Source organism: Geotrypetes seraphini, chromosome 1 (genome assembly GCF_902459505.1).
Source record: "Geotrypetes seraphini chromosome 1, aGeoSer1.1, whole genome shotgun sequence".
Classification (NCBI taxonomy): Eukaryota; Metazoa; Chordata; class Amphibia; order Gymnophiona; family Dermophiidae; genus Geotrypetes; species Geotrypetes seraphini.
Genome location: NC_047084.1, coordinates 283,709,779 through 283,724,474, shown reverse-complemented (window position 1 = coordinate 283,724,474; position 14,696 = coordinate 283,709,779). Strand labels below are relative to the sequence as shown.

Genomic DNA, 14,696 nt, shown 5'->3' with positions numbered 1-14,696 from the left:
GATACTGTGGATGGGCCATGTGACCTTTATCTGCCGTCATATTTCTATGTTTCTATCACATGCACACAGGAAAACAAGAGGCTCTATTTTTTGAATGTTGTAAAGAAAACAACTAAATCATGTGTAATCCCAGCACACGTAGACTATTTGTTTCTCAGAAGAAGAACTAACATCTATATATCATCTGGAATCATTTGCAAAATATGCACACAAGAAGAGTGGGGAGATAAGAGACAGGCAGCGAGGCAGGTGATGGCACAGATGTGCCGGATGAACAGTGAACACTGAAGAGAACTCCAGATTTTAAGGGTACCATATTCTCTTTATAACACTGTAAACAATCACTTTAAAAGCACTTGTCAAAACACCAGATGGGGTAGAGGGAGGAGGATAACTTCCCGTCCGAAACAAGCTCCGCACAGAGAAAATACATGAAGGCATTCTACTGTCAAAAAAGAAGCTGGAAAGAGTCCAACAATATCATGCTCCCTCCATGGACAAAACTGCTCCCATTTTGCTGCCAATGCCCATAGCCACCAGAGGACCAATTCATACTGTGATAAGGCAATACATGGAACATAACCAGATGCTAAGCCACTGAGGCATAAAGGAACAGTTGACTCTCATTTATGACAATATGAGGACCCCCCCAAAAAAGCAATTTCATTCCCAAACAGACATGGAGTGTAGAGGACATTCTTTTGGGGAGCAAGACAGTCTTTTTAAAAATCCAATTATTTATTAAAATTCTCAGGTACTACTGTCCCTGAATACACTTATGATTAGTAATTAATTAGATTATTTTAATAATCCTTAAAAGAGACACATTTATTTTATACAAAAAGTATGATATTTATATACAGGTAGCATAAAAGATTTCTTTCATGTGACTGGGAAATGTGCAACTGTTTTGCAGCTAGCTCTGGGAAACGCTGTGCTTGGCGAGAAAGATCTAAATATTTTGCAAGAAAGGCTCTTGTCCCCAAAAGAAACAATTTACAAAAAAACAACAGCCAGCACTTGCTTTCTAGCCAAGAGAGAAAGGCTTTTACAGTATTAATCCAAACATCAAGCAATTGAAATTCCCCAGGATAACATCAGAATAAAATGTCTAACACTTCTGCTACATATAAAATCTCCAGCTATTACAAAGCTTTATGGTACCAACAGTTAAGATATATACACGTATCTGGATATATTAACAAATAGAATATTACAAAATATTGAAGAAGGCAATTCTTCTATCTTCTCTCTTTTATTTGAAGTTCGCATAATCTGAGAAGGCATCAATATACTCTTGCACCACTTTGTAGCAAAATTCGTACTGTTCCTGTTTAGTGAGAAAAAAAAAATATTTCACTAAGAATCTGAGTAACCTGCTAAAGAAAAGTCCCATGAAATAAATGTCAAAAGCAGGAGAATATGCGGTTTTGGCTAGTCTTGTTGATCACAGCTCTTCTACTAAAATATAACCCCAAACCCAAAGGGCTCCTTTTACTAAGTTGCGTTAGGGCTTTAACGCGCGGAATAGCGCACGCTACAATGCCGCACACGCTAGACGCTAACGCCAGCATTGAGCTGGCGTTAGTTCTAGTCACGTAGTGCGGGGTTAGCACGAGTTAATCTGCTGCGTGCGCTAAAAGCGCTAGTGCACCCTAGTAAAAGGAGCCCCAAATCTTTAGTTACTCAGAAATCCCCCTTCCTCTGAGAGACACGGGTGCAGTACAATATGGTTCATAGTCAAAAGTGCACGCCGAGACAACTGAGCGCAAGGCAGAAGCCCGTGCTGAAGAAAAACAGTGTTTTAAGGGGCTCCAACAGGGGGTGTTGGTGGGGAACCCCCCCACTTTACTGAATACAGATCGCGCCGGCGATCATTATACTGGAAACTTAACCTTTTCCCTGTTTTTTAGGGAAAAAGTGATGTTTTCAGTATAATGTGAGGGGTTACAACCCCCCCAAACCCCCCACAATGCCGGCGCGATCTGTATTCAGTAAAGTGGGGGGTTCTCCCCCCCCCCCGTTAGAGCCCCTTAAAACACTGTTTTTCTTCGGCGCGGGCTTTGCTCTCAGTTGTCTTGGCTCGCACTATTGACCTGTCACCGTACACTATACACAGCTGTCTGGGCTGCATTGCTGCCTCTTTATGTCGCTAAGCAATTTACCACGAAAAATAAACCCATGAATAATGGAGAAGGTTGTGATGACAGAAATCTGGTCTATGGCAGGAAAAGAAGCAAAGCCTGATGACCACAGAAAGCTACTGGGATTTTAGTCCAAACTGTATACAACCCAGAGAGCCCTATTCTGCTTCTCCATGCATAAATTCTTCACTAAAGTTGATTTAAAATAAGATACGCTCTGGCTTGTCTCACTGAAATCTTTCTGTGAAGATATACAGGGGTCACCCCTTGACTGTCATATCTGACCCAAGTACAGTAGTTTCAATGATCAATGCTTAAGATATAGCACAGTTACTTATCTGTAACAGATGTTATCAGGGAGGCAGATATTCTCACATGTGGGTGACATCATCCATGGAGCCCGGTACTGTCTCTTTAAAAAAACATTTCAAAGTCTTGAGACTGCCTGTGCTGGTGTCTTCCCATAAAAAAGCTTAGAAGCCAACTAGGGATGGTGGGAGGGTTGCAAGAATATCTGCCTGCAGTTCTCAGATAAGACTTATTACAGGACAAGCAGGCAATATATTCTCACATGTGGGACTCTATAGCTATGAGGATCAGGGTTGGAGGGAAGTTGGCAATTAAATGGAGAATAAATTTTGTAGAACTGCTTCGCTCAACTGACTATCGCATCTGGAAAGATTCTCCAAACAGTAATTGGATGTGAAGGTATGAACTGAAGACCACATAATATAACATAACTTTATTCTTCTATACCGCCTCAATCAAACGATTTCTAGGCTGTTTACACAGAAGAGAGCTGGACAATCAGCGAAATACAAATAGTTAAAACATGTTTCCTATATATACACAATGTAAAATTTTTATCAATAAAGCTTCAGTTAAGAAATGAATTTATCAAACAATACAGTTTTAATTTCTTTTCGAAATGCGCCATAGGACAGCATGGCTCCATTAATGTAGCTACCCAACCAGGACTGTTGCTTCTTGCTTAAAATGCAAGAGTCCTATCCAAAAAAGATCTGTATCTGCAGCCGGTAATTTTAGGATAGGTGAATAAATTGCAATTCCTAGTTAGCCTCGTAGGGCTGTATAACACAAAATGGGATAGAAGGTAAATTGGGGCCAGTCCCCAAACCAGCTTAAAGCAAATACAAGAGAATTTAAATATTATTTGTGCTTCCACGGGTGGCCTGCTTTAAATATATCCCTAATCCCAATCCCCAATCCTATCTCAACTAGACTGCTGTAATGTGACACTAGTCCTTTGCTCTAAAACATTGCTATTGCATCTAGAACTAGTTCAAAATGCAGCAGTAAGACTCAAGTACGGACTATGGAAATCGGAACACCTATAGCCCTACTATATGAAACTGCACTGGCTGCCCATAACCACAAAGATCAAGTTTAAATTAGGTATCACTGCCTTTAAGATCCTGACAGGGAATGTCTCTGAATACGTAACAGGGTTGGTCACCCTACTCCAAGGTGCCTCCAACAGATATTACACCAGAAATCTTTTCCACTTAAAATTCCCAGCATGCAACAGTATAAAGTCTATAAGGCATATTATCCAATCCTTATAAGGCATATTCATCCAATATCAATTAGCAAAATACTGGAACCAACTACTACTTACACTACAATCTTGAGACCAATATCTCAGGTTCAGAAAACCTTTACATGCATTTCTGTACCAAGACTGGGAGCCAATATGGAAGTAAATGAAATGGTAATTGTAAAAGCCCATTTCTAAACTATCCAGTGCAACTCCTGTGACATAACGATGAGCCAAAGATGGCCTGCTTAAACTTATAACTATGTATTTGTAACTATGACCTAACTGTACTGATCTACCTGTACTAGCAACTCTATTGAATGTCTGTGCCAAACTGTCCATTGTAACTTCCTGGGTAACTGACCCAAACTCTTGTAATGTAATCAGACTTTGACCTGAATAAAAAGCAGACAGTTATGAAGGTGCAAAAAAAGAAGATGTTTTTGTTTTATGTAATGTTATCTGTTTTAATGATATATATGTTTCTTGGAAACCACTTAGTTCTAGGTAGTATATACATTTTTTAAATAAATAAATAGCATTATCCTCAATAGGAATAAAATGAAGGTGAGCTAAGGAAGTGGCCATTGCTCTAATCTTATGTGCCGTAACACAACCCTCACAGCCCAATCATAGCAAAAGGAGATACAGTCCACCAGCCAAATTGAAATGGTTCTCTTGGTGATGGGCGCTTATTTGTATGAGAGCGTCGAGTCTCTTTTGAGGCAGAAAGGCCTGAGATTGTGTAATGTCCATAAGTGCTCTAGAGACTGAGTTGGTTGTCAGTGGGATTTGTCATAACTGACTACAAATCTCAGCAGTTCCAAGAGACGTACTGTTGAATATATGGTCTGGTGAGCTGACTCAAGAGATGTGGCTTTGATCAACCAGTTGTCTAGATAAGGGAATACATGAAAGCTGTATGAGTGAAGAATTTCTGCTACTACAACTAAGCATTTCGTCAACACTCTGGGTGCTGATGCTAGACCAAATGGAAGCACCCTGTACTGGAAGTGGCATGTTCCCACTTGAAAGCGAGATATTTTCTATAAGCTGGGAGGATGGGAACATGTGTGTAGGCTTCTTTGAGGTTTAGAGAGCACAGCCAATCATTCTTCTCTAACAGCGGTAATAGGGTTCCCAGAGAGACCATTTGAAATTTCTCTTTCACCAAGTATTTGTTGAGAGCTCAGAGTCCACGAATGGATGGAGGTCTCCAGTCTTTTTGGTATGAGAAATACTTTTGAGTATGGTTTGGTGAACTGACTGAGGGGATGTGGCTTCTATGGCATTGAACTGGAGGAAGGCTGAGCTCTTGTTGAAGGAGAGCCTTCTGATGGGAGATGAAAGAGGACTCTCTTAGAGGATGGTCTGAAGGTTTCTTTTAGAGATGAAGGGCATAACCTTGACTGATGAGACGGAGGGCACAGCAGTCTGATTTTGAGAGCCTAATGTTGATGGAAATGAATGGGACTACCTCCTATAGGAAGAGTGTGAGGGAGAGGTTGGAGAGTGGTAGCTAGGCACTCTAGGAGAAAGTAAAAAAGACTGCTGAAATTGAGCTTGTGGCTTTTGCAACCATTGCTGTCTTGGACATCTCTGAACCAGAGCTCTAGAGGAAGTAGATGGAGTTTTATATCTATGTTTAGAGTAATATGATACGCATTTAGGGTTGTAAAATCACATTCGTGATTGAGGCTTAGGTGTCTTTGTAGAATGTAGTCATGGAATTTTCATGCCTCTGTACCAGCTCTTTAATTTGGTCGTGTAGAGATGGCATCGGTACCATAGAAGTCATTGGTACAGATGGTGCAAGCTGCTTTGGGTGTTGAAGCATTGGCGACCTCGATAAAGAGGCATACCTCAGAGGAGACACTACTTGGAGGGACAGCGATCTTGCTTCAGTGCAATAGTGTAGACACCTGAGAAAATGCCAATGCATAAAATCGATGGGGAAGAGTGCTTATGCTTCTTAGCCTTTTTAGCTGGTTCCCCCAATGAAGGCAGCACAGACAATATAGAGGTGGTTCGAGGAGTCAATGCTTGGACAGGTACCGATGTTGAAGTTGGTCTCTGGAAGTCAACGTTGGAGTCAGCAGATATCCTGGTTGTTCCCAATAGACCAAAAAGCTTTTCATACTGAAGCTGCTTCTCTTTCAGTGTCCTCTTCTGCAGAGTAGAACAGCAGGAGCAGGACTTGGCATGGTGAGCAGGACCAAGGCACTGAATGCACCAGTTATGTGGATCAGTAGCTGAAATGGTCCTGTTACACCAAATGCACTGCTTGAAGTCACTGGGTGGCTTGGACATTGAAGGGAACACTGCCAATGCAAGGTCAAAGGACTCAATGGTCTGGGGAGGCCAAGTAGATGCAAATCCAAAAAAATGTTGATGTTCCTAGCCTGAAAACAGGCTGCAAGGTGCCCGAAGGCCTAAAAATGAAAAACAGTGGAAAAAGGATATTTTATTTCTTACTGGGAGAAAAAGGAAGAAAACAAAACAATTTTATGACAAAAGTATGATAAAATAATAAATAGGAAGGCATAAAACTTCAAAAAGTTTGATGTGCTTGGAGGTACTCTAAGAACACAGCTTCTCAGCTCCACAGAAAACTGAAAACTTATGGCCCCCCGAGCTGATGTCAGATGGGAAGGCACTGGTGCATGCGCAGTATGGGCAGTCTCACGACTTTACCACTGTCTGTACCAGGCTCTGTGGATACTGTCACCCACATGTGAGAATATGCTGTTTGCTTGTCCTAGGATAAAATCTGGTTCCTCATACTTATACTTTTTCCTTTCAGATCAAAGAACCATACAAGTATTTGATAATGTTTTAACTCGCAAAAAAAAGGATGACATAGTTCCATAGAGAATACATTTGCTTAATACTGGTAAGTCTGGCCTTTCAGATTCAGATTGCTTCCTTCTCCAAGAGCTGCTCTATGAATATTCTGAATTTGTGACCAATGAGGTGTTGCAATTTCTTATCTAGGGACTCTCATTCTCTTTGCCTCATTCAGCATGCTGCTTTTTCTCATCATACAATCACTCCCCACATCATACAATCACTCCCCACATCATTTCTACTCTCAAAAGGAGGCATAATGCTGCTTTTTTCTCTCTATTCCTGTACTGGAAGACATCTTTCCCAGCTGGTTTTTGTCAGCATAGTTTGCCCTGTGTTCAGCTACTTCCCCTCCTGTCTCCATCTATTTGCTACAGCCATGTGTTTCATATGGGCACTTCATTTTCCAATTCTGGAAGAGCTGCTGTCACTTTGCAGAGTGGAGGACAGACTAAAATGATTCTCAGTGCACCACGCACACACTGCCACCACAAAGCGTTATAGCCAACTTGCTCACCACCTCCATTGGAACTGTTGATTTCTGCTCCTGTTCTAGACTGTGAGGTACAATCACCACCATATACATACCAGTGTCTGAACCATATGCGGCCTCTGTAACCTTAAGCTTTTCACGGTCTGAAAAACATCCAGGATTCCTTCGGCTTTCACCCTCTCCAGGACCGTGCTCAATGCACAGAATGTTCCTGTCCTTCCTGCTCCAGCACTGCCAAGAACAAAGGCCAAAACAATTTAAATATATAACAGAACAAAAATTGTTAAGCATAAGAGTGGCATCTTCTATCGCTGTGCAATTTCAAGGGCAATTTGTTTATCCAGCGATAATGCACAAACATTTACTATTTCAATTGTGATAACAAGTTGTACTAAAATGTGCTTGTTCCAGAAAATCCATTTCATTTTAATCAAATCAGTACAAAATACTGTCTAGACCAGGGGTGTCCAACCTTTTGGCTTCCCTGGACCGCATTGGACGAAAACATTTTTTCTGGGGCTGCACAAATACTAACACTAGCCGATGAGCAAAAAAAAGGTTGAGCGGGTCCCAAATTTGCAATCACTAATATAGAAGATGTATGTATCTAATAATAAACCTTCATTAAAGGGACACTGTGGAGAGGAACCCAAAAAAGCAGTAATGCTTACCCTGACTGAGTGATCCTCCACGTGCACCGCTGACAGTGGGAGCAGCCACAGGCTTCCGCATCCCCACTCTGATGGTCTCCCATTCACTTCTATTACAGCTAAGGTGACTCTTCAGAGGTGAGCCTCATCAGAGCGGAGATGCTGAATCAGCTGTCAGCGGCGCACATGGAGGATCGTTCAGTCAGGGTAAATATTACTGCTTTTTTGGACCTCCCAATTTGAGCTTAGGCTCCCTCAAAATGAGCATCTCCCCTGCTGTAGCTAGTAGGGATAGCCAAGCCTCACCAACTGACGGCCACCTCCTCCCCCTCTAACTTCCCAAGATCTGCAGCTGGCAGCAATATTGAAGAGCTGCTGCATTCCCTCTTCCCTTGGCTTTCACGCATGCATGAAAGCAGAGGCAGCTTGAGGATATTGCCATTGGCTGCAAAGCTTGGAGATTTTGTGTTGCCAGACTGGAGGAAGATGTCTTCAGTTGGCAAGGCTTGGGAATCCCCACTAGCTCAAGTATTTACAAACTGAACACAGGCGGAGAGAAACTTTGGTGCCACATCACTAATTTTGGGCTCCAGTCCCTCCCCCAAATCAGCTGTATATGACTACGCCACTGAATACAAAAATAATTGTGATGCACATATCCCAAAGCTAACATATTCCAGTTAATAAATTCAAAATAAAACAATTTTTCTACCTTGTTGTCTTGATATTTTGTTTTTCCATCATCTTGGTCCCAGTTTTGCTTTCTGCTTTCTCTTTCCAGTGTCTGCTGTCCATTTTTTTTCCTCTTTTCTACTGTTCCATTCCTTCCTTATGCCTGTCACCAACGTATTGATTTTCCCCTTTCAGCTTTCTTAACGTTTTCTTTTCTTTTTTGCCTCTGTCCACTCAAATCCTGCCTTCTTTCTCATTCTTCTTCTTTTTAAATGTTCAGTTACCTCTCAATTCTCCATCTTTTCTCAGTCCCTAGCTCTCCCATTTCCCATCTCACTCCTTTCCCAGCCTCCTATTTCCTTCTATTGACTCCCCATTACCACATTTCTACCACTGTACTCACTGCTCTCTCACTCATCTTGTCATCTCCCTTTTGACCTCATCCACATGGCTCACCACTTTCAGAATCCCCCTCCCTCTCTCCACCGGTCAGGCTATAACTCCCTTACCCTTTCTTTCCATCCCCTGCCTAGCCTCTTCTTATCCCAGCTCTCTTCCCTCCTGCCCTCCCAGGGGTCCAGCTCTCTTCCTCTATCCCCATGGTCCATCATTTTGCTCCCTCTCTTTTCTGTTTTTCTTCTTCCCTCCACCCTTCATGCTGAACAATGAAATGGAGAGAAAAAAAGAGAGATGCTGCATCTCTCTGCCTTCCATCCACAGGCCTAACATTTCTCCCTCCCTCCCTTTCATCCCCAGATCCAACTTCTCTCCCTTTCTCTTCCCAACTGCCCCCCATCTCATCTCTCCCCCTGCCTGCCTGCCTCCCTCTCGAAGGTCCACCATTTCTCCTTTTCTCTTCCCAACAGTTCTCCCTTCAAGTATCTCTTTCCCTCTTCTTCCACTCCACCCTAGGTCCAACTTCTCTCCCTTCAGACCATTGCCCACCATCTCTCTTTCTTTGTCCTCTGTTTCTGGCCACATAAGCTCTCCCCCCATGCCCAATCTGGTACCTCTTTTAATACACTCCTCCCTCTGTATTTAAAAAAAATCCCAAAGCACCAGTCCAGGAGGCTTTCTCAGCCCAGCATGTTCTCTCCCTTCTCTCCACACCCATGCATCTCTACCTCACTCCTCTCCCACTACCATGTCCAACAACTCTCTCTCTCTCCCTCCCTCCTCTCTCTGCCCAACAGTTCTCCTCTTTCTTCATCTCCCCATATGCACCATCTCTTTCCCTCTCTCAGACACCCAATTCTCCCTTTTCTATTCCCTCCCTCACCTCAGCATCTCTTTCCCTCACTCCCTATGGCTCATGCTCCCCTCCCTATTTCCCTTCATTTTGTGTCCTAAGTTCATGCCCCTCCCTCCTTCCATCATTTGTCCTAAGTTTGTGCTCCCTCCCTCCCTCTCAAGTCCCAACACACCCTTCTCCCACCCTCCCTCCTCTTCTGTGCCTTCCTCTGATGTTTACCTTCAGGCCGGCTCCTTCCTCACTGCTACAGTCATTTTTCTGCTCAAAGCCGCGGGCAGTGGCTCCTAAGTTCCTCCAGTGGCTGATCTGGATGCCTTTTCTCTGACATTGCGATGGCACAGGGAACGCTTCTGGGTCAGCCATGGGAGGCGCGTAGGAGCCATTGCCCGCGGCTTTGGACAGAAAAACACTGCAAGATGGAGGAGGGAGCTGGCCAGTAAGTAAACACATGGAGGTGGCAGAGGATAACACTGCATCATCCTCAAGCAGGGCCGCATGAAACGCCGCATCGCCCTCGAGTGGGGCCGCACAAAATACCTACCGGGTCCGCGGGTTGGACACCCCTGGTCTAGACCAAGTTGCTTTATGCAGGTGTCTGACACTCATTTTACTGTTCTGGGCATGTTCAGAGTTTGTTTATATGAGGCATCATATGGATAGAGAGTTAGGGGGAAAGGGTAGGTGATGGTTGGAAAGAAGCAGGCCAGAGTGACTAGCGAAGCCTGCCACAAAAGGCGGGGCCTCGTTGAGTCAGGGAGGGGAGGAGGAGCAGAATGAAAGGACCAATGGGAAAAAGAGGGGTGGGGCAGGGTAAGCGTCGGGCCTTTTTGAAATGGTCATCATCTGGTGCAGCCATTTTCAATGATGCACTGGGTGAATGAGAACTCCCTCATTCGAGTGAGTGGCATGCTAGGAGGAAAGGGGAGTACCACCAATGAGAGTGCATCGGTGGAGGGGAGACAGCATACCTGTGCAGGACCTGGTGAGAGAGCCAAGTATGTTGTAGAGAACGCAAGCACGCCCTCACCCAAGGAATCATATCCCACCAACAGGAAACTGCATGCTGTTGCCACTGGCAAACAAGGTAATATTTAGAGGGCCAAGGAGGAAGGAGGAGGGAGGGAGAGAAGAGAGGAAGCAATGATGAACTAGGGGCTGGAGAGAGAAGTGGAAGAAAGCTTTGGACCAGGCGAAGCACTGGTGGTGAGCTCAGGGGCCAGGTATTTTGGTGACCAGTACCTCCAGCACCTCACCTAGTCCAGTGGTTGAGCCAGCCCTGGCTGGCGAGCCCCATGGACAATTGATGATAGTTACCTGCAGTGCACGGTGATGGGGTGATTCCCAGACTGCTGCTGCTGCTTCTGCACTGCTGCAATGATGTTGATCATGCCTTTTCCATCTGTGGGGATTCCCACCTCAGGCCAGCCATGAAAATGAAACTGTCTAATCTGACGAGCCTTATTTTCCTGAGGAGATATTACAAACAATGAAGTGCTCAGCCTCTTGCAAAAGTCTAAAATCACAAGCTTAATTTGAAAAATAAGATCTTAGTATTTTTTTTCTCTCTCTCTCTCTCTGGTGGAAGTCCTCTTACCCTTAAATAAGGCAGAGAGGAATACCCAACTCAGGTCATCAAGGGCAATCGACAGGTTTAGTTTTCAGAATAATTAAGATCCTATGTATACTAATATATTGTAAATAGTTATTGCAGTTATTGTGAGAAGCAAATTAGACTGGGACCTTGAAAACTGAAATAGAGTATACATGTACAAGGTGGTTGGGATATAATATAAGGACTCAACAAACCCAGGTTGCCTTGGTGCCTAAAAATTGTACTCTGGCACCTGGGATTTTTTTTGCACTCAAATGGTGTTTTTTAAATTGTGGTGCTGTAGAATAAACATTTTTTCTGCTGCTTCCCTGCTGCAACTTGGCCCTCTATATGCTTGAGCCAGGCTGTTCAGAAAGAGTGGGATCTATTGTGGTTTCAAGTCTTGTGACATTCGAAACCATGGGATAAACCCAAACTTCCTGAATAGCAAGGTTCAAGCTTACAGAGAGATGTGTCGCTGTAGGGAAGCAGAAAATATGACCTTTTTTTTCAGTAGTGGCAGGCTCCAAGAAAGAAAAAATGGATAAAGACTGGGGGGTGGGGGGTGAAGGAACTGGCTTGCCTGCAGTTGCAGAATAGGAAAACAGCCTTCTGCTGATCTGGGAGGGGATTTCGAATCCCTCCTTCTGCCTTGCCACCCCCCCCCCTAAAAAAATAATCAGTTTCGATAGTTTTGTAGGCATGGTGAAGGAGAAGCAAGGGAAATCTTGAAGCCTTCTGTAATAAGGTTAAAAAAATGTAAAATTTAGCAGGTTATTTTTGTGTATGCCAGCCAACCTATAAAACTGCAATGGGAGATTGACACGTGAGATGGCCCCTCTCCCCAACTGCCTTATAGAACAAGTCACAAAATATCATCTATCCAATGAAAAAGAAAATGGGCTTACTGAGCCACAGGAGTACTCTTGGTTCCTCCCTGGCGAGTGACAGAAGCTACTGCTGTACTATTGGAGAAGACCCGAATTTCTTGGTCCACCAGTGTCTCCTGCAATCTCGATAGAGCTAGTTGAATGGCTCTGAGCTCCCACCAGTTGAGTGACCACTGTCACTGAGATGGTGTCCAACACCCCTGAACAGGTTAACAATTGCAATGAGCTCCCCAGCCCCGAAAGCTGTCATCTGTCATCACCATGAACCAGGAGGCAAAGTGTAGTCGAACGCCCCAGCAGAGCAATTGCGAGAGAAGCCACCAGGCCAAGCTTGCTTGGCTTCCAGAGGCTGAGGTAGACGGGTCTGCAAGGCATTCCTTTTGCGGGACCCTGTGAGAGCATCAAACATGTTGTAGAGGATGCAAGTGCACCCTTACCCAAGGAATCACATCCAATGTGGCAACCATTGAGCCTAGAACCTGAAGACAATCCCATGCCAAAGAAGCCGGCTACTCCAGAAGGGAAGAAAGCTGAGCACACAGTTTCTGCCAGCGGGCTACTGGCAGAGAGACACGGCCCGCTGCCCTGTTGAAAAGAACACCCAGGTATCCGAGCAAGTGCGTGGGCGTCAGATGGTGCATTTATGTCTCTTTTTTTGGTCATGTTTTGAGTCTGACAATACAACCCAAGTCTTCCAGCACCTGGAGCACCCACTCCAATGTGCGGCGTTCCTCGGCCAATGAAGGAGCTCTGATCAGCCAGAACTCTAAATAAGGGTGAACCTGGAGACCCATCTGCCATAGGTAAGCCACCATCACTACCATCACACAAGTGAAGGTCTGGGGTGCTGACGCCAGTCCAAAGAGCAGGGCCAAGAATTGATAATGACGTTCCAACCTGAACCCACCAAACTTAGCGGTAGATTGGAAAAAAGGGAATGTGCAAGCACATCTCTGTAAGATCCAGAGAGGCAAGAAACTGTCCTGGAGACACTGCTGTAATGACCAAACACATGTGCTCCATTCCAAATTGTGGAATCTTGAGAGCCGCAATCACATGCTGAAGATCCAGAAAAGGCCTCCACTTGTCAGAGCCTTTCTTTGGGACGAGAAAGCATTTGGAGTATCTGCCTGAGCCCGAGAGATCGGGCGATACTGGATCCATATTTTGAAATTCTAGCAAGTGCCAAACAGTGATTGAAATCCTGAGTGTTTGTCTGGGTGATCTGAGCACAGCCCATTAACCAATCTGACCAAATAAACTCCAGCTGGTTGAACATAACACACATCCAGACAGGCAAAAATGCTTTGAGACAGCCGCCAATCCGTAGTGGGGCATCTGTTGACCTGGCGCCATTGTGCCTGTGCATCAGCAGACACAGCACTGAAATTGGGAGGCTAGGAACGTCTGTAGCCACTATACCAGCATATGTAGCCCTGAAACAACACCTACAACGTGTCACTTGCACATGATTAGAAGCGCTGGGTGCCAAGAGATTAGAATGACCTGAACTCCAGGAGGGCTGGGTCTGCTATCAGGCCGAGTCGTAGGGCGACGGCCCAGTTTAGAATCCATGAAGTCATGCAAACCTGTGTCAAACAATTACAGCTCTTGAAAAGGCAGCCCAGCCAAAGGAGTCTTGAAAGTGGAAACAGTAGCCCACTACGGGCAGAGATGGATTACTCTGACACCTGAGTCAAACTTGCATAAGTACAGCATGTAATGCATTTGACATATAAGCTGTGGCTGCCTCAGTTTCCAGAGAACGCTTTTGAGCATGACATGCACAAGTGACACAAAATGTCGCCAAAGCAGCTTTAATGCCTAAGGCATCTGCATCACCCACCTTAGGGGGAAAGGTGCATTTTGCCACCTGTGCTACCAAAAATCCACCATGGGTTGAACCAAAGCTTGCTGACACTTCCTTGCCATCAAAACCCAGCGTGGCATAACTTTAGCAAAAGTCAGAGCACTCTCAGGAGAATTAAACTGCTCCAAGACCAGAATACACATATCAGGGTACCAGGGGAAGGTAGCAAGTATACACCAGGAGGAAGAAGTGGCCGGAGCCGGCTGAGAGACAAAAAAGACCTCATGTAAAGTTTCAAAAAGAAGGTCTGGCAAAGCCACCAATTCAAATAGGCGCAGGCTCGTGAAAGCATTTCCAGGCTTCCAAAACCCCAGAAGGATCCAAAGATCCAGCAGACTGCACCCGTAAATAAGGGGTAAGCAAGCAAATCATCCTCACCCAGATCCCCCAGATCAGGGTCAGGCAGTGCAAGCATCGCGGCGGGGTGAGTCTAGGAAGTGTCCACAGGAGTACTACTACTTAACACTTATATAGCGCTGAAAGGTGGACGCAGCGCTGTACATTTTGACATTTATAGACAGTCTCTGCTTGGAAGCGCTTACAATCTAACTTGAACAGACAGACATGACATATAGGGTTGGGGATGGGTGAGATGAGAAGAGTTAAGAGTTGAAAGCACTCTCAAAGAGGTGGGCTTTTAACTAGGCCTTGAACACTGCCAGAAACGGAGCCCACTATAGGGATTCGGGCAGTTTGTTCTAAGCATATGGAGTTGACAGTTAAAGAGAA

The 14,696-nt window shown here is 44.6% G+C and overlaps 1 protein-coding gene across 3 annotated transcripts in view; it reads right to left on the bottom strand.

Moving 5' to 3' along the window:
- Nucleotides 1-807: 807 nt before the first annotated feature.
- Nucleotides 808-14,696, bottom strand: part of PTPRA (protein tyrosine phosphatase receptor type A) — a 287,845-nt gene continuing 273,956 nt past the window's right edge. For all 3 annotated transcript variants that reach the window (XM_033952928.1, XM_033952945.1, XM_033952937.1), the window contains 3 exons: nucleotides 10,931-11,082; nucleotides 7,138-7,273; nucleotides 808-1,330 (listed from right to left, as the gene is read on the bottom strand). In XM_033952928.1, coding sequence (XP_033808819.1) covers nucleotides 1,256-1,330; nucleotides 7,138-7,273; nucleotides 10,931-11,082 — 363 coding nt within the window. In that variant the 3' untranslated portion in view covers nucleotides 808-1,255. The remainder of the gene's footprint in view (nucleotides 1,331-7,137; nucleotides 7,274-10,930; nucleotides 11,083-14,696) is intronic.